Source organism: Canis lupus, chromosome 29 (assembly GCF_011100685.1).
Source record: "Canis lupus familiaris isolate Mischka breed German Shepherd chromosome 29, alternate assembly UU_Cfam_GSD_1.0, whole genome shotgun sequence".
Classification (NCBI taxonomy): Eukaryota; Metazoa; Chordata; class Mammalia; order Carnivora; family Canidae; genus Canis; species Canis lupus.
Genome location: NC_049250.1, coordinates 4330868 through 4350604, shown reverse-complemented (window position 1 = coordinate 4350604; position 19737 = coordinate 4330868). Strand labels below are relative to the sequence as shown.

Genomic DNA, 19737 nt, shown 5'->3' with positions numbered 1-19737 from the left:
CAGAAACCAGTTCATGATGGCCAGCTCTGGTCTCAAGGTCAGAGATTTGATCTCTGCTAGAGCTGTTTTTCAAGTAATTTAAAATTCTTTGCTGCAATGTCATGACTTTGCTCCAGAAGTCCGTGATTCTTCCATTATCTTGCCATAAACTCCATTAATATGTTTTTCTTTTGTCACGGGTACCTCTAAACATCCCATAGGCTCTATTGGGTTTTATATCCAACCAGCAAGACTATCCTCAGTGTAGCTTGGGTCAGCTCTGCAGCCCTTTCAAAGCTTTCCACCCCTCTTGTCACTCAATGCATGGGTCCAGATGATATTCCCAAGTGTGGAATATGCTGCCCAAAAAATCTAAAGAGGCTAATCTGGCATTGTGCCTCCATCTCAGTGGTGGAAAGTGTGAGATGCAATAATTTGTCATTTATTATAAATGGTAATAGCCAGAATGCTCCAGTCCACTGATCCCCAAAAAACTTCACTAATACAGTGTGCCACTGAATTTTTGTTGGTTTATCTTACATCCTCTAGAACACAGATGTCTTGCCAAAACTTCCAAAGTACTTGATTCTTCTGATTACTTATTCTTGTTAGTATGGTGTCATCAACATAATTTACCAATGTGATATTTTGTGGAATGTTTAGATTATTCAGGCTGCATTGTGATCAAGGGCAGCAGAATGTGTAGTCTTTAGCAAGACTTTAGATCTCCACTTTTCCTTATCATTGGAATGCTGGACTGGTCTTGGTTCTGCTACCTGATAGACATGAGATAGAACATATTTGCCATGTCAGTGACTGAAAAATACATATTTGAGTCTGTGTTAATCTTCTGAAGCAAATATTCCAGCTAGCTGCTGTATTAGAACTATTTTTTGAGTTTGTGGTGGTCTACTATTAATTACCAGGAATATATTTTTTAAATGTTTATTTTATTTATTTATTTATTTATTTATTTATTATTTATTTTAATAAATTTATTTTTTATTGGTGTTCAATTTGCCAACATACAGAATAACACCCAGTGCTCATCCTGTCAAGTGCCCCCCTTAGTGCCCGTCACCCATTCACCCCCACCCCCTGCCCTCCTCCCCTTCCACCACCCCTAGTTCCTTTCCCAGAGTTAGGAGTCTTCATGTTCTGTCTCCCTTTCTGATATTTCCCACACATTTCTTCTCCCTTCCCTTATTTTCCCTTTCACTATTATGTATATTCCCCAAATGAATGAGAACATATAATGTTTGTCCTTCTCCAATTTACTTAGTTCACTCAGCATAATACCCTCCAGTTCCATCCACGTTGAAGCAAATGGTGGGTATTTGTCGTTTCTAATGGCTGAGGAATATTCCATTGTATACATAGACCACATATTCTTTATCCATTCATCTTTTGATGGACACCGAGGCTCCTTCCACAGTTTGGCTATTGTGGACATTGCTGCTAGAAACATCGGGGTGCAGGTGTCCTGGCTTTTCACTGCATCTGAATCTTTGGGGTAAATCCCCAACAGTGCAATTGCAGGGTCATTGGGCAGATCTATTTTTAACTCTTTGAGGAACCTCCACACAGTTTTCCAGAGTGGCTGCACCAGTTCACATTCCCACCAACAGTGCAAGAGGGTTCCCTTTTCTCCGCATCCTCTCCAACATTTATGGTTTCCTGCCTTGTTAATGTTCCCCATTCTCACTGGTGTGAGGTGGTATCTCATGGTGGTTTTGATTTGTATTTCCCTCATGGCCAGTGATGTGGAACATTTTCTCATGTGCGTGTTGGCCATGTCTATGTCTTCCTCTGTGAGATTTCTGTTCATGTCTTTTGCCCATTTCATGATTGGATTGTTTCTTTGCTGTTGAGTTTAATAAGTTCTTTATAGATCTTGGAAACTAGCCCTTTATCTGATAGGTCATTGGCAAATATCTTCTCCCATTCTGTAGGTTGTCTTTTAGTTTTGTTGACTGTATCCTTTGCTGCACAAAAGCTTCTTATCTTGATGAAGTCCCAATAATACATTTTTGCTTTTGTTTCTTTTGTCTTCGTGGATGTATCTTGCAAGAAGTTACTGTGGCCGAGTTCAAAAAGGGTGTTGCCTGTGTTCTCCTCCAGGATTTTGATGGAATCTTGTCTCACATTTAGATCTTTCATCCATTTTGAGTTTATCTTTGTGTATGGTGAAAGAGAGTGGTCTAGTTTCACTCTTCTGCATGTGGATGTCCAATATTCCCAGCACCATTTATTGAAGAGACTGTCTTTCTTCCAGTGGATAGTCTTTCCTCCTTTATCAAATATTAGTTGACCATAAAGTTCAGGGTCCACTTCTGGGTTCTCTATTCCGTTCCATTGATCTATGTGTCTGTTTTTGTGCCAGTACCACACTGTCTTGATGACCACAGCTTTGTAGTACAACCTGAAATCTGGCATTGTGATGCCCCCAGATATGGTTTTCTTTTTTAAAATTCCCCTGGCTATTCGGGGTCTTTTCTGATTCCACACAAATCTTAAAATATTTTGTTCTAACTCTCTGAAGAAAGTCCATGGTATTTTGATAGGGATTGCATTAAACGTGTACATTGCCCTGGGTAACATTGACATTTTCACAATATTAATTCTTCCAATCCATGAGCATGCAATATTTTTCCATCTCTTTGTGTCTTCCTCAATTTCTTTCAGAAGTGTTCTATGGATTTTAAGCTATACATCCTTTCCCTCTTTGGTTAGGTTTATTCCTAGGTATCTTATGCTTTTGGGTACAATTGTAAATGGGATTGACTCCTGAATTTCTCTTTCTTCAGTCTCATTGTTAGTGTATAGAAATGCCACTGATTTCGGGGCATTGATTTTGTATCCTGCCATGCTACCAAATTGCTGTATGAGTTCTAGCAATCTTGGGGTGGAGGCTTTTGGGTTTTCTATGTAGAGTATTATGTCACCAGCGAAGAGGGAGAGTTTGACTTCTTCTTTGCCAATTTGAATGCCTTTTATTTCTTTTTGTTGCCTGATTGCTGAAGCTAGGACTTCTAGTACTATGTTGAATAGCAGTGGTGAGAGTGGACATCCCTGTCTTATTCCTGATCTTAGGGGAAAGGCTCCCAGTGCTTCCCCATTGGAATGATATTTGCTGTGGGCTTTTGGTAGATGGCTTTTAAGATGTTGAGGAATGTTCCCTCTATCCCTACACTCTGAAGAGTTTTGATCAGGAATGGAGGCTGTATTTTGTCAAATGCTTTCTCTGCATCTAATGAGAGGATCATATGGTTCTTGGTTTTTCTCTTGCTGATATGATGAATCACATTGATTGATTTACGGGTGTTGAACCAGCCTTGTGTCCTGGGGATAAATCCTACGTGGTCATGGTGAATAATTTTCTTAATGTATTGTTGGATCCTATTGGCTAGTATCTTGTTGAGAATTTTTTCATCCATGTTCATCAGGGATATTGGTCTGTAATTCTCCTTTTTGGTGGGGTCTTTGTCTGGTTTTGGAATTAAGGTGATGCTGGCCTCATAGAACGACTTAGGAAGTCCTCCATCTCTTTCTATCTTTCCCAACAGCTTTAGTAGAATAGGTATGGTTTCTTCTTTAGACATTTGATAGAATTCCCCTGGGAAGCCATCTGGCCCTGGACTTTTGTGTCTTGGGAGGTTTTTGATGACTGCTTCAATTTCCTCCCTGGTTATTGGCCTGTTCAGGTTTTCTATTTCTTCCTGTTCCAGTTTTGGTAGTTTGTGGCTTTCCAGGAATGCGTCCATTTCTTCTAGATTGCCTAATTTATTGGCGTATAGCTGTTCATAATATGTTTTTAAAATCGTTTGTATTTCCTTGGTGTTGGTAGTGATCTCTCCTTTCTCATTCATGATTTTATTAATTTGAGTCTTCTCTCTCTTCTTTTTAATAAGGCTGGCTAGTGGTTTATCTATCTTATTAATTCTTTCAAAGAACCAACTCCTGGTTCTGTTGATCTGTTCCACAGTTCTTCTGGTCCCGATTTCGTTGAGTTCTGCTGGAATCTTTATTAACTCTCTTCTTCTGCTGGGTGTAGGATCTATCTGCTGTTTTTTCTCTAGCTCCTTTATGTGTAGGGTTAGCTTTTGTATTTGAGTTCTTTCCAGTTCTTTTTTTTTTTTTTTTTTTTATTGATAGGCACACAGTGAGAGAGAGAGGCAGAGACACAGGCAGAGAGAGAAGCAGGCTCCATGCACCGGGAGGCCGACGTGGGACTCGATCCCGGGTCTCCAGAATCGCGCCCCAGGCCAAAGGCAGGCGCCAAACCGCTGCTCCAACCAGGGATCCCGAGTTCTTTCCAGTTCTTGAATGGATGCTTGTATTGCGATGTATTTCCCCCTTAGGACTGCTTTTGCTGCATCCCAAAGATTTTGAACGGTTGTATCTTCATTCTCATTAGTTTCCATGAATCTTTTTCATTCTTCCTTAATTTCCTGGTTGACCCTTTCATCTTTTAGCAGGATGGTCCTTAACCTCCACGTGTTTGAGGTCCTTCCAAACTTCTTGTTGTGATTTAGTTCTAATTTCAAGGCATGATGGTCTGAGAATATGCAGGGGACAATCCCAATCTTTTGGTATCAGTTCAGACCCGATTTGTGACCCAGTATGTGGTCTATTCTGGAGAAAGTTCCATGTGCACTTGAGAAGAATGTGTATTCAGTTGATTTTGGATGTAAAGTTCTGTAGATATCTGTGAAATCCATCTGGTCCAGTGTATCATTTAAAGCTCTCGTTTCTTTGGAGATGTTGTGCTTAGAAGACCTATCGAGTATAGAAAGAGCTAGATTGAAGTCACCAAGTATAAGTGTATTGTTATCTAAGTATTTCTTCACTTTGGTTATTAATTGATTGATATATTTGCAGCTCCCACATTCAGGGCATATATATTGAGGATTGTTAAGTCCTCTTGTTGGATAGATCCTTTAAATATGATATAGTGTCCCTCTTCGTCTCTCACTACCGTCTTCGGGGTAAATTTTAGTTTATCTGATATAAGGATGGCTAATTTCTTTTGAAGACCATTTGAATGGTAAATGGTAAACCTTTTATTTTCAGGCTGTAGGTGTCCTTCTGCCTAAAATGAGTCTCTTGTAGACAGCAAATAGATGGGTCCTGCTTTTTTATCCAGTCTGAAACCCTGCGCCTTTTGATGGGGTCATTAAGCCCGTTCACATTCAGTTACTATTGACAGATATGAGTTTAGTGTCATCATGATATCTATTCAGTCCTTGTTTTTGTGGATTGTTCCACTGAACTTCTTCTTAAAGGGGAATTTTAAGAGTCCCCCTTAAAATTTCTTGCAGAGCTGGTTTGGAGGTCACATATTCTTTCAGTTCCTGCCTGTCTTGGAAGCTCTTTATCTCTCCTTCCATTCTGAATGAGAGCCTTGCTGGATAAAGTATTCTTGGTTGCATGTTCTTCTCATTTAGGACCCTGAATATATCCTGCCAGCCCTTTCTGGCCTGCCAGGTCTCTGTGGAGAGGTTTGCTGTTACCCTAATACTCCTCCCCATAAAAGTCAGGGATTTCTTGTCTCTTGCTGCTTTAAGGATCTTCCCTTTATCTTTGGAATTTGCAAGCTTAACTATTAAATGTCGAGGTGTTGAACAGTTTTTATTGATTTTAGGATGGGATCTCTCTATTTCCTGGATCTGAATGCCTGTTTGCCTTCCCAGATCAGGAAAGTTTTCAGCTATGATTTGTTCAAATACATATTCTGGCCCTCTGTCCCTTTCGGCGCCCTCGGGAACACCAATTAAACGTAGGTTTTTCTTCCTCAGGCTGTCGTTTATTTCCCTTAATCTATCGTCATGGTCTTTTAATTGTTTGTCTCTTTTTTCCTCAGTTTCCCTCTTTACCATCAACTTGTATTCTATGTAACTCACTCGTTCTTCCACCCCGTTAACCCTCGTCGTTAGGACTTCTAGTTTGGATTGCATCCCATTCAATTGATTTTTAATTTCTGCCCGATTAGATCTAAATTCTGCAGTCATGAAGTCTCTTGAGTCCTTTATGCTTTTTTCTAGAGCCACCAGTAGCTGTATAATAGTGCTTCCGAATTGGCTTTCTGACACTTAATTGTAATCCAGATTTTGTAACTCTGTGGGAGAGAGGACTGTTTCTGATTCTTTCTTTTGAGGTGAGGTTTTCCTTCTAGTCATTTTGCTCAGTGCAGAGTGGCCAAAAACAAGTTGTATTGGGAAAAGGAGAAAAAGAGAAGAGAGAAAGAAGGAAAGAAAAGAGAAAAAGAAAAAAGGAAGAAAAAAGAAAGAAGAGAGAAGAAAAAGAGAGAAATGAAATAAAGGGGAAAAAAGGATGGGGGAAGCAAACAAATCAGAAAGCAAAACAAAACAAAACAAACAAAACAAAACACGGGGGAGTATCTTCTGATTCTGTGTACTTTAAGTCCCTTGACTTCCCCTGGAACTTGTCCGTCTAGCTGGTCTTCTGGGGGAGGGGCCTGTTGTGCTGATTTTCAGGTGTTAGCACTTGGGGGAGCTGCTCTGCCCCCTGCCTGGTGCAGGGCTCAGTGGGGGTTGTTCACCCCGTGAGGCCCCAGGAGGAACAACCGCAGTGGCGGGGCCAGCTCTGCAGCCCTGGAGTCAGCTCCCGCAGTCACCACGGAGCTCTCCGTCTGCAGGGCCTGGAGGCTCCGGGGCGGGGCCGCTGATCTGCTCAGCTGGGGCAGGAGCGTCCTCGCTGTCCCGGGCCCTCCCGGCCTCTGCCTGTCCCGGGGGGAGGCCGGATCCTGGGCTGTGTCCCGGCGCCCTGTGCTCCGGGGCCTGCGCTGTTGGATTCGCGCTCCAACCCCTCAGCCCCCTCCGCGGAGCTGCCCCCGAGCCCCCCGAGCTGCTCCCGCCCCGCAGCCCCCTCCGCGGAGCCGCCCCCGAGCCCCCCCGAGCTGCTCCCGCCCCGCAGCCCCCTCCGCGGAGCCGCCCCCGAGCCCCCCGAGCTGCTCCCGCCCCGCAGCCCCCTCCGCGGAGCCGCCCCCGAGCCCCCCCAGCTGCTCCCGCCCCGCAGCCCCCTCCGCGGAGCCGCCCCCGAGCCCCCCGAGCTGCTCCGGGTCCCGCCGTGCGCGCTGCAGCCCTTAGGGAGCTCGGCGCACTCTCCCGGGGCGCAGGTGTCTGTTGGTGTCCCCGGGAGCCCGAGGGCATCCCCTCCCTCCTGGGTCCTGCTCCACCTCCCCGCGAGCCCCTTTCCCCCGGGAAGGTCGGTGCAGCTCCTGCTCCTCCGGGACGGGGCTCTCCTGTCCTGGGGACACTCGCCCCGGCCTCAGCCCGGCTCCTCGCGGGGCCCCTCCCCCTTGGAGGCCTTTTGTTTCTTTCTTTCTTTTTCCCCGTCTTCCTACCTTGATAGAAGCGCGAACTCTTCTCACTGTAGATTCCAGCTGGTCTCTCTTTAAATCTCAGGCCGAATTTGGAGATTTTCAGGATGATTTGAAGGTTATCTAGGTAATTTGGTGGGGACAGGTGACTGGGGACCCTACTCTTCCGCCGTCTTGCCCCTCCTCCGGAACATTCTTATTAGAGCCTGCACTGGTATATTTAATGAAAAAATTACATACATCCTCTAAGTTTAGAGATAGCAGTAATAGTTACTCTTCTCTTCTAGAATATAAGTAATAGTTACTCTTCTTTCTAGAATATAAGATTATATATATATATATATAATATAAGATTATATATCTAGAATATAAGATTTTGGATTTACTATTTTGGTGATGTGAAGGAAGAAGTTTTAGAGGATTCCACTTTTGGTTATCACTTTATTAGCCAGCAAGCCAATATATATTTTTGCATTTATGTGGTGTTGAAAGAGTCTAAACACCTTTTCATTTTGTTTATCAGTTCTTTTGTAAGTGCCTACCCACATCTTTTGCCCACTTTTTAAATTGATTCCCATTTTCTTATTTATTTGCAATAATTCTTTTTACATTCTGTATATACATTTTTAAAAATAAAGATAAATTGCAAATACCTTCTCCCACTCAGTAGCTTGGTTTTTCTACTGTCTTGTTAGTCTTTTAAATCCATAATTCTTCTGGAATTGTTCATTGTATACACTATAAGGTAGGAGTCAAAACATTTTATTTTTCAGATAGCTATCCAGTTGACTCAGTGCCATTCATTGAAGAAACAACCCTTTTCTCAATGACATCATTGTCAAAAATTGACCATATATGTGTGAGCCTATTTCTAGACCCAGTGGATGGAACATCTATTCTGTTTCATTACTCTGTTTATGCTTGCACAGCACCCTATGTCAAGTACAATAGGTTTATGATAAACTTTGACATTCACAACTATAAAGTCTTTCAACTTTGTTGTATTCTTCAAGATGGTTTATACTATTCTTAATTCTTTTTATTTTCATACAAATTTTAGAATTAAGTGGTTAATTTCTAAAAAAAATTTGTTCTTGGGGTTTTGTTTGAGATTGTGTTGGATCTAATATAAATTTGGGGAGAATTGAAATCTTGCAATACTGAATCTTTTATTCTATACACTTCTTATGTTTCTCTATTCAGTTCTTTAATTTTCTTTAAATGTCTGCATAAGTTTTATATATCTTTTGTTAGATTTATTCCTAAGCATTTATATTTCTGTGCATTATAAATGGTTTTATTTTAAAAATATTTTTCTAATTTTTTATTGATGGTTTACAGAAGTTCAAATAATTTTTAATGACTTAATTATATTTGCTTCCTTCTTTTAATGTTTTATCTGTAGAATCTTTTGGATTTTCTTCAAATAAAATCATGTCTGAAAATAATAATAGTTTAAGTTTTTTTCTTTTTAAATCATTATACCTTTTTTTCTGCCAGTCATCTTAATTCAAATTCATACTTCTTGGTCTTTTCTATAAGCCTGTGGTATTCTTCCTAATTAAAAGATATCTGTTTTTAATACCCACTATGAATATTCCACAGAAATGGAGCATATAGTTTCCTTAGGCTCAGAGATTCATAGTTTTCATTGTTTTTTCTATTTTATTCTTTTGGGAGAGTGTACTAAGAATGTATATATATATTGCCAAACCTGCATTTTTAAATTTGTTACATGTCTTCTTGTAACTTGCATTGAGAATTTATTAATGTGGAAAATAAACTGGAAAACTGTAGATCCCAGTGTATATTGAACAGATTTTGGGGATTCATAGTTCCCTAATTTGTTTTATTCTTTTTTGAAATCTACAAAAAAAAAAAATTGACTTCTAAACATACTTCCAGCACTGGGTCTATCATTAATGTTATCTAAATGCTGTGTTTCTCAATCATTGTTTTGAGTAAAATTTCACCATATGTTGTCATCAGAGGGAATACTGTTTCCAATTAGAATCTGAGTTTCTAAATGGAAACATTTCTCAAATACATAACCAAAATTTTCTCTCAAGTAAAAATACAGATCTTTCAAAGATATTTTAATAAAATCAAAGCCACAGATATGAAATATGGTGTTGAAAGGTATTTGGTGCATTGATAAAGTTCCCTGGAGGACTCAGGATGTTTAAAGCAACAGTTTGATTGAATAGAACAATAAATGCAGGGCTGAGTGTATTTTTTCTCTTTCTTTCTCATCTACTAGAAAAATATAGATAATAGAGCTCATTTATTTCCTTAACATTTCAGAGCTTCACAGATGGGAAAACACAACCCAGTGGAAATTATTTCTGGCAACCTTGAGAAGATATGTTAGCATTTTGTGGCATTTCTTTCAGTGACATGTAAAGCATGGCTTTCCCTCATTGCAGTGTCACAGTGAAGTGTCACAATAAAGCCAAAATAGTGTGCCCTTAGGGAAAACTAGGAAAAGGGACCATTTTCCATGCACACACAAAGGGTAATATTTATTATAAAGCCTTTCATTTTAGCTCCAAATGCTTCCTGGACCATGGCTACTTTGCAATGGAGAAATGCAGAGAATGTCAGATTTAAAGCAAATGCTATGTGTAAATATCATGCAATTTATATAAATGTAAATAATATGTAAAAAATTAGAAAGCATTTATGGACATACAAGCAGGCATAAATCTGTACAGTGTGCTTGGGAGAGTTTGTGATGTTGCATTGTCTCAGCATTAGCCTGATGTTGGTGGAGTCCAGGAGCACTGACCTGGGAGTCCGAACAGTTCTATCTTAACCTATTTTAGCCACTACCAGGACAGATGTTATCTTCTCTATCCACAACATGTGATGTAGAAATTACTTGTATTCAAGGGATAAGGAATTTGGTGTTCCAAAAAATTCAATTATTTTTCCCAGATTATACAGATAATATTACTTAAGGAACTTTATACGTAGAATCAAATAACAATAATTTATTTTAAGCTAAATTTGTACTTTTGATAAAATCTTACATATCCTCTTCATCCTTGCACAGTTATTATTTGGACCTAAACACTGAACTTGATTTTTACTACCATTACATGTCATCTCATTAAGTTCACTCTACTACTCCAGACTATGGACGTTTGGGGGAGGGAGCTTAATTAGATTTGCAACATCATTCCCTTGCTGAAACTCAGTATCATCTCCAGATCTGATGAGTGTCCTATTTATCTGCACCTCAATCACTGGGCAAAGAGCCCTGTGACAGGCAGCTTCCTTCCAGTTAAAGAGGTGGCTGGTTGATCCAGGTCTGACTTCACCCAGTTGTTAAATACATATGGAAATTTGTTTTAATTTGGCAACACTTAGGAGAGAGCATGAGCTTTGGGGTCCAATAGCCTAGGATTCAAATATCAGCCCCACTGATTATCATATATGATTTTGAGAATGATACTTGATTTTTTTTAAAGGTTTTTATTTATTTATTCATGAGAGATACAGAGAGGCACAGACACAGGCAGAGGGAGAAGCAGGGTCCATGCAGGGAGCCTGATGTGGGATTTGATCCCAGGTCTCTGGGATCATGCCCTGGGCTGAAGGCGGCGCTAAACCACTGAGCCACCTGGGCTGCCTGATATTTGTCTTTGTAAATGAGCTTTGATAACAATCTTAACAAGACAAAGTTTGTAAGGGTCTTATGGGTAGTAAATGTTCAGTCTCATTCATCAAACATCAAAGAAAGAAATGACATTTTTCTGACTGACCAGTTCTTTATTAACTAGTCATCACCAAGGTCTTATTGGTTAGTGTTCCCTGGTATCTTTGTTTTGATAAACTTTCTTGGTCTCTTTCCCAGTACGAGTGTATGCTTAAATTGGTTTTTAGAATCTACTTTTCTTCCCTGTTTAATACCTAAATGATATTTGCCAGGAGCCTCTCATGATGGTTTGAGATAATAGTTTAGTGGTCTTGTATATTTTCTGAGTATTTTTGATGGAAGTTCACTGGATTCAGAAGACTTTAACTAGTTTGGGGAACTCCTTAAACTCTCCTCACATACCTAGGAAATTTATCCTTTTTGATATATTTCTCTGTCCCTCTTCCTTCCAAGATCAGTCTTCTCCTTGACAAAGAAAACTAGCATAAGGGTAACTCTGCTTCTTTATGCCTTCTCCCAATATATCACAACTGCATGTTGTAGACTTTTCCTTGACAAACCAGCATATATGTAGGCCATGTAAGTTTCCACTGTCTATAGTCTTCATATAAAGGCAGGTTTTTCCTCCCATAGTCATCTGGTTATATTCTCTTTTGTTCCATCTTCTATACAGAGTCACTTTAAATTTGGGCTCATCAGAGAGATTTTGCAAAGGGAAATTAGTTTATTTGGGAACTTCAGTATTCTCTTCCTCAGGAGAATTTTAAATTATTCACTTTTTAATCTTTTTTGAGAGATTTCTAACCTCTAGGATTTTCTCTCCTTCCAGATTCTTTTTTTTTTTTTTTCCTGGAAGGAATAGCCCTTTCTTTTCCCTATGAAGTTTTTTTAATCTACTGTTCTAAGTTCAAGAATTCTTTTTTTTTTTTAAGGATTTTATGTATTTATTCATGAGAGACACACACACACAGAGAGAGAGAGAGAGAGGCAGAGACACAGGCAGAGGGAGAAGCAGGCTCCATGCAAGGAGCCTAATGTGGGACTTGATCCCCAGTCTCCAGAATCAAGCCCTGGACTGAAGGCAGATGCTCAACCACAAAGCCACCCAGGCATCCCTGCTCCTGATGGTTAATAGATAATGGAAATTATCTATTTTATTATCCAGTGTATTTATTGAATGGACTTTTATGTTCTCTTTTTAGTTTAAAAGTATTTCCATTTCATATTAAAAGTCCTGTATGCTTTTTTTTTTTATGTCCATTTCATTTTTAAACTTTTATTGGGATTGTATGGGCTATAGGCAGTAGCCATCAATGTGATCAAGGAAATGTGCAGTGCTCACCACTCTTAAACTAGCCTGATCCTCGATGAATGTCAATAACTTCTATGGGGATCAGGAGGCTCCATGATCAGCATCTAACATTTTCTTGTTCCATCACCCTTTCATGGAAGCCAGGTGTCCCTAAATTCAAGAATTCTTGAACAACTATAATCAATTTTTAGGAACAGGTCACCATCTTTGCATTAATATATCCAAGAGGATAATTTAAGACCTTTGTCTATTTGATAATATTACTGAGTATCCAATCTTTTTTTTTGCATGTGATAGAGTAAGTAATATCTCAAATACTGAGTCTAAGATTCTCTAGTTTGCATTTTTGCTTCTAAAGCTCTTGCATTTTTCTTCAAAGGGCATTTTAATAAATATCTCTCACAGATTCACTGTGGGCCAAACCCTCTGGTCTCCCTGGATCTTGCCAAGAGAATATTTGTCTTAACTTCAGGATCTGCATTAATTCTGAGTGAGCTCTATGTAGGAAATCTGCTTTGAAAAGGCCGCCTTCAGGAGTATTTCCAAATAAAATCATATGAGGACAGGAGTAAGGATAAACTGTTGTCCATTTTTATGAAATCCAATCTTATTTCTCCTCCTTTTATTTGTTTGTTCTGTGTGCCAAATGTGTGAGAATCAGAAGGCAGGATGCCAGGTAGCATCTTTTCACCTTTTTAATTTTGTGTGTGTGTGTGTGTGTGTGTGTGTGTGTGTGTGTGACTGGATATGGGCTGACATAATGTTCCTAGCTTGCCCCTCCTTTTATGCTTTTCTTTTTCAGGTCAAAGCTCAGGATGTGGCATCTCAAGTTTGATGTGCAACTGTGGCAGAGATAAGCAGTTTGGGTAGCAAACAACTATTTGTAAAACCTTGTGATTTACCCATACTGGACACGTGTTTTTGTGTCTGGTGGTATATTTTTCACATTAGCTGTTTCTTAGGATTAGCAAACCAGTGCAAATCTTGTTTCATCCCTCCCTGGGTATTTAATGTAGTGCCAAGCAAAGCACAGATTAACATATGCTTACTCAGGATTAAGGATGAATTTTTTTTTTTTAACTCTTCTGATAGGCAGTAAAATAGAATCCACACAGTTCAGTAGATTCAATGGATGGGCTGTTTTCGTTAGTGCCAACAACTCACCCTAAACCTTTAGTCCTAGGTCCACAGGCTTTGGGTTATACTTCATGGAAATCAAATGACAAGTAGCAGTAAAGTCTCCATGTTCTTAATTTGCCTCAATCACTGCAGTGCTGCATATGATTGCTCCATGGCGAAGAAGAGGAGAGCTGCAGAGCAGGCTTTGGGCGTCCCAGTCAACAAGAGAAAATCCCTGCTAATGAAGCCCCGACACTACAGCCCAAACCTGGACTGCAGAGAAGAATGTGATGACAGGACCCAGGCGGAGGAGGAAGATGGCTTCGCAGAAGCCAGCGATCACACTGCCACAGGTAGCAAGCGGGTGTGGCACAAACTTTATCTACTTCCTGACACCAAATCCTCGGTCTTTAGAATATATAGTCCGTGTGCTGTAGAAGCACATTCTCATTTGGAAGCAAAATCAAACATTTATTTCACTCAGCATCCATTTCCCAAGAACCAATTTTTTTAAAATCAGTAACTGCAGAGAGTCTAAATATAAGCTGTGGAGAGAGTCCTTGCCTGAGTTCATTTTCAAAAGCACAGAATTGGACTGTGCCTCTTTTTGAAGAAAATGAAAGATACTAAGCCTTAAAGTTAAAGAGTACCTTGACTCCCTAATAGGATGGATGTCTATCCCTGAAAGAACCCCTAAAAATGAAAGGATATATTTAAGCTTAAGGTATCTCAGTTATGACATATATAAATAAGGCATTTGATTTTTTGTTTTATAAACAGAGTGTTATTTGCCCCCCAAAAAATATAATTGATAATAGCAACACAGACTAATGCAGATGGCTTGTGACCTTAATCTTTTCACCATTTTTAATATAAATGCTTATAGAAATGGACTTAGCAGAAGGGATCTGAAGTTGGCACCCTAGTGTCTTCTTCAGTAGGAAAATGATGTGTTATAGAAAATGCATCACTGTGCCCATTAGTTCTGAGACAAATGATTTTCGATCATCTTTAGGCACACATTATATTTCATGAATTCGATTCTTCACTCACTCATGAAATACTGTTTGCATGCTAAGTGATATGTAGTTACTACTTTGAAATTTTAGGATGTGTTTCTCCCCAGTCTACAGTTACTCCTATTAGGTTCCTGGTAGTCATAGTGCCTCCAGGAGTTGGACCATCACCAACTACTTTGTGCATGAGGCTGAAATTGAAGGATATGCAAAATATCTAAAAAATTTATGAAAAAAATGGAAATCAAAAGCTGGACTGATTAGAAAATGAAATGAGGTGTACATCTATTCTATGAAATAGTTATTTTCTGAATGTGACTTTTTAAGGAATTAAAACATACTAAATAAGATGTTATTTGAAAAGAATAATAATAAACCAAAGGTATAATAAACCAAAGGCAAAGAGCTCTTAGATTATAAATATCTATTATAGACAGAATTAGAGTAACAGCAATAGGAATTACTAGAAAAGATACAAAAGCATACTCACTGACTGAGCACAAAAGTCAGAGCCCAACCATTAGATCTTCAGTAATCTTGGCTTGCAAGTAAGTTGAGATTCTGTAGTGAAAACAAAGTTGTATGCTGATTTGACAGTGTTTAAGCAAATGTCCTGGCTTTTCTGAATTTACCATATGGCTTAAAGCTTATCTGTAAATTATAATCATCCTTGACTGTTTCTGTTTCCTTGAGCTGGTCATTTTTGTGGATTTATGAAAATTGCCGTTTGAATATAGTATTAGGGAAGGTCCTTGAATTGATGTGGTTAGACTTGAGGCATAATTCATTTGGTTGACATTAATTCACCGGGTATTTTTTTTATATGGGCATCTTTTTACACCAACACACTCTTGTAAGTGCCTTAGGGACAAGGACTGTATCTGCCCACTGGACCTCCTGCATTTTTTTTTTTGGACCTCCTGCCTTTTATGTTAGTCGTGTGATGATCGTAGATGCTTAGTATCAACCTAGAAAATATACTGTCTAGATGTACTCAGTGAAACATTCAGTTACAAACACTGATGGACATCTATTTGCAGGTTCACAAATGTTATCTATTTTTATATTTAGCACTGGAAGCACTGCTAATAATGAATATGCTGAAATTATAGTGGTAGTGGCCATTATTTTTGAATTCTTAATATATTCCAGGCACATAAATTATATCATTTAATCCACCCAACAATGACATGAGGTATGCATGATTATGGTCCCAATTTTACAGATGAGATCATTGAAGACCAAAGAGATTTAATGCTTAAGGTAATGCAGCTTGTAGGTGTTGAAAAGAAGATAATTAGGACACAATTGAAGGATAAGCAAAATAATTATTTCCCAGCTAACCGTGCTCCATAATCCAATCATCCATGCTCTGACCACCTTTAGAAAGTAGATAGGACAGCTGAATTCATTTAATGGCAAAACTATGTCTCATACCCTGAAGTAGCTGTTTTTCAAAGAGCTGCAGGTGGGCATTAATGGTGATAGAAGAGAAAGTAGACAAAAACACACAGATAACACCTTCTTCACTGGGGCAAACAGAATACAAGCTTGCAAAGTACTAGCAGAAGGTAGGACAAGCTCAGGTTTTCCCAACACAGACAAGGAAAAGACGGGTTACCGAGAAGTGAGATTAGCCAAATGTATGGAGTCCCTCCTCAGTTTCTAAGCTCATGCTCTTGACTCAGAGATATCTGTCAAAATTATAGGAACTCTAGGGGCTGAGATGATCATTTTAACACATCTCTCAACAAAGCGCAAATAAGGGATAAGCCACACTGGTTTTAGAACTTTGAAAGATAAATTCATTTTTTCTAGTGCTTTTATTCCCAGCAAGATTTACATATTCAAGAGACCTGGAAAACTAGTTTATCTATACAAGTAATTTTGATAGTTTCCGAAACAGAACTAAAATCCAATTGTAAAAAATCCAGTTATATTAAAGGAGTCAAACTCAAAACTTGTGATTTTCAGAGGAATTTTTAAAGTTGTTTTGAGCAGAACAGCTGATACATAATGTGGGAATCCATTAGCATATACTTTCTAGGATTACCAGACCCCTTGGAGTAGAGACTTTGGTTTTAAGCAAATAAATAAATATGAACTTTTTCATATCCAGCAAAAACATTTATTATTTTACTCTATGTTATAGAAGGTGTCATCCAGCTCCAGCCTCTTCTCCTGGTCCACACTTTGAAATGTTTTCAGGGGGAGGAAGGGGTGTGCTAGGTAAACTCCAACTCTCTGACTGCTCCAGGGGAGTGTGCCTTAGGAATTTTCTGACCTACACTGTTGTACTGAGAAAGCCAAGGTGTGGTTACCTGTTAGTTTTTGTCTTGTTATTGCTGTTTATTCATTTTTACATATTTTATTTATAATTTAGGAGTCATTGATTTTGATTGAAAGTCAACTGACAATTGCATTTTAGTATCTTCTTATAATTTCACTCTTGAAAGTATCTGAACTTGGGAAAATAATAGACTATTAGTATGCTGAACAGTTTCTTCTAAGGGTTGCTGTGTTTTGTAAACATCAGTAGAGACATACGACCTTCCTGGGCTGTGGGATCTGGGATAGCTTTGTGCAGAAGAATGGGCATAGGGTCAGGAAACCGTGGCCCTGGGTCTGGATCTCAGCCCCTCCACCTCCACCCCCTCCGCCACTGGCTAGCTGTGATCTTGATCTCCTAGCCCCTTAGGAAATAGTTTCCCTTCTATAAAATGGAGTAGAAAATCTCTTTCTTGTTGTTACTGTAAAGATTAAGTGCAGTAAGGAATACCATGCCAGGAACATAACAGTTTATTGTTCTAGGATGTCACTGGATCTTCCTCATTTAAAAGATGAGGACCCAGGACTCAAGAGATGCAGGCCTGCCCCAAGGTCACACAGGCAGGTGTTGCTGGGCCAGCAGCTCAGCGCCAGTCTCTGGACCTCAAAATCATAGAGGTTTTCCCTCCATGTTGTGCATTGTGCATTGAAACTCCAGTTTCTGAAGGTAATTACCTTCAGAATAGCAATTCCATAGCATATGTGACATGGGTGCTAAACTGGTTCAGTCTCTTTCACACTGTGGACTGTGCCTATTCTCAGGGATCAGTTTCATCTTATTTGTGTGGAGGGTCCCATGTATTCTCTGCTGTTACTATCATCTGAAGTTGTATCTGGGGAAGGGAGAAGACAGCCATCATTTACTGAACACCTGTTGTGTGGCTTCTGCTTTGTGCGTGTTCCCATGTAGACTCTGCAGTGTGCCTTACTGTGAGTGAGGACATGGGGTTCAGAAAGGTCAAGGATGCCTTGAGGTTTGCACAGACTTGAGCTTACAAGCCCAGAATCAAAACCAGGTTAGTTATTTCACTGACAAAGGTATGTCAGTGAATGAATCACTGGGCCACCGATGAAAATAAAAACACACTAATGTAAAAAGGTAGGCAGCCCATTACAAAGCAAAGAGAAAAAAGAACCTCGTCACAGATCTGTCAGGTTCAAAAGCTAACTCAACTTTTTTTTTTTTTTTTAATAATGATAGTGAAAGCCAGAGAGGGGTGGGTATATGGAAAGTTGGTTTGCAAATTTGTGGAACATCCCTGGAAACCATCGCGTGTGATACACGTAGGCACCTCTATCGGCAGGACTCCTCTCTTTCTGAAGAATAATTAATAAATATTTTCTTTTAGCATATAACAAACAGTTGAACCAAACAATTATGTAAACTGGAAATGACCCAAAATGCTAGCAGTTGGCAGCAGCACAGTGAAACGCATTGTCGTGCACATGTGCGTTTTTGTCACTCCCGCCTCTCTGGTGATCTGCACTTAATAGGAATATTTTAAACTATGTAGCTAAGCAACAGAGGTAATTGTTGCTTTCTAGAGCTTTTGTTAGCACTCTAACACAGCCCAAATATGCATAATTAGGTATAATGTCTATAAATCATTATTGTACACATGTGGGTAGTTAAGTGGAGTGAGAGAATAGTTCAATGAATTGAGCATATTCACTGAAAATGCTTTTTATTTGTTTTCTGTAGTTCATAATACTTTAAAATTATCATAACCCTTTACACTTTCTCCTAATAGCCAACTGTGATATTGAGAAAAACTTCATTTGCATTTTAGACTATGTTTAATATATTATTTAAACCTGGAATTCCTCTGATATGAATTCAGAAGGGAATAGACCATCCTATCAAATATGATGTGCTTGTTTATCCAGCTTATTTTCTAGGAAGTAAAATGTTAAATTTTTCAGTTTATGTTGAATAGATCCCAACAAAAGACTGCACCCTATAATCAGCATTATTTAAAGGGGCTAGTGTTGTGACTAAATTCTTCCCTTCATCCAAAAATGCTTTTAGTTACTATGGCAATATTTACTTGATCCTGGCAGTCCAGTGTTGATTTAGGGAGATAATTACCAGAAAGGAAGATGATGGAGATGTATTTTTGAGTGTCCTTGTCAGAGACAATGTTTATAAAAAATTAAATGAGACTAAAAAAGGCACATTGTCTTCTGCACAGACACCCTCTCCTGCAGCCATCACATGGGATGGCTGTCCTTTTCTTCCCCCCAAAGATGTTTATTAGCACAGAATGCACTTCACTTGTGTCTTTCACAGTCTTTAAGGGGGCTTATTATTTTGTGTTGCCCATCCCCCACTCAGCCTTCAGAGACACAGAAATGGTCCTGCTTCTTCTTTCTTCTCTCTCTCTCTCTCCCTCTCTCCATTTTTTTTTTCTTTTTTTTTTTTTTTTAGTCTTAGTGAATATCAGGGGAGACCATTCCTTAGTTGTCTGGTGCATTTCACAGCCGCGTGTGTTCTGGGTGTCTTGCTCCCCATACTACCTTGTATGCTAAACCAGGAGTAGGTCAACTAGTAAATCTGCACCCTTAATTGTTGTGTTTGCATTGGGACAGGCTTGGGTAGGCTATCACTATATATATATGTGTGTGTATTATATATATATATATGTATATATATATATATAATACACACACATTTATGTGGGTATATGCATATGCATGTATACATACACACACACATATATATACATACATATGTATACATATGACTATATACACACATACTATCACTCACTGCAGCTGGACACTGCCAAGAGTAACAGGGTTAACACTAACAACTGGATTGGGACAACAGAGATCCAGTGGACTGTCCTGGACAGACTAGCATATGGAGACCTGTTCATAGTCATAGGGCTCTTTGACTGTCAAGACTTCAGTAGGCCCACTACTGAAAACAATTAATTAATGTTCCATGTACTCCTACCATCTCCATCTCTCATCTCAT

The 19737-nt window shown here is 39.2% G+C and overlaps 1 protein-coding gene across 7 annotated transcripts in view; it reads left to right on the top strand.

The window, feature by feature from the left end:
• Positions 1 to 19737, top strand: part of ST18 (ST18 C2H2C-type zinc finger transcription factor) — a 145591-nt gene that overhangs the window by 65682 nt on the left and 60172 nt on the right. For 5 of the 7 annotated variants that reach the window (XM_038579292.1, XM_038579290.1, XM_038579291.1 and 2 more), the window contains one exon: positions 13567 to 13766. The exons of 1 other annotated variant lie outside the window; for it this stretch is intronic. In XM_038579292.1, coding sequence (XP_038435220.1) covers positions 13567 to 13766 — 200 coding nt within the window. Of the gene's footprint in view, positions 1 to 13096; positions 13161 to 13566; positions 13767 to 19737 lie in introns of all 7 variants that reach the window. One more of the 7 variants, XM_038579293.1, reaches the window with a different exon arrangement.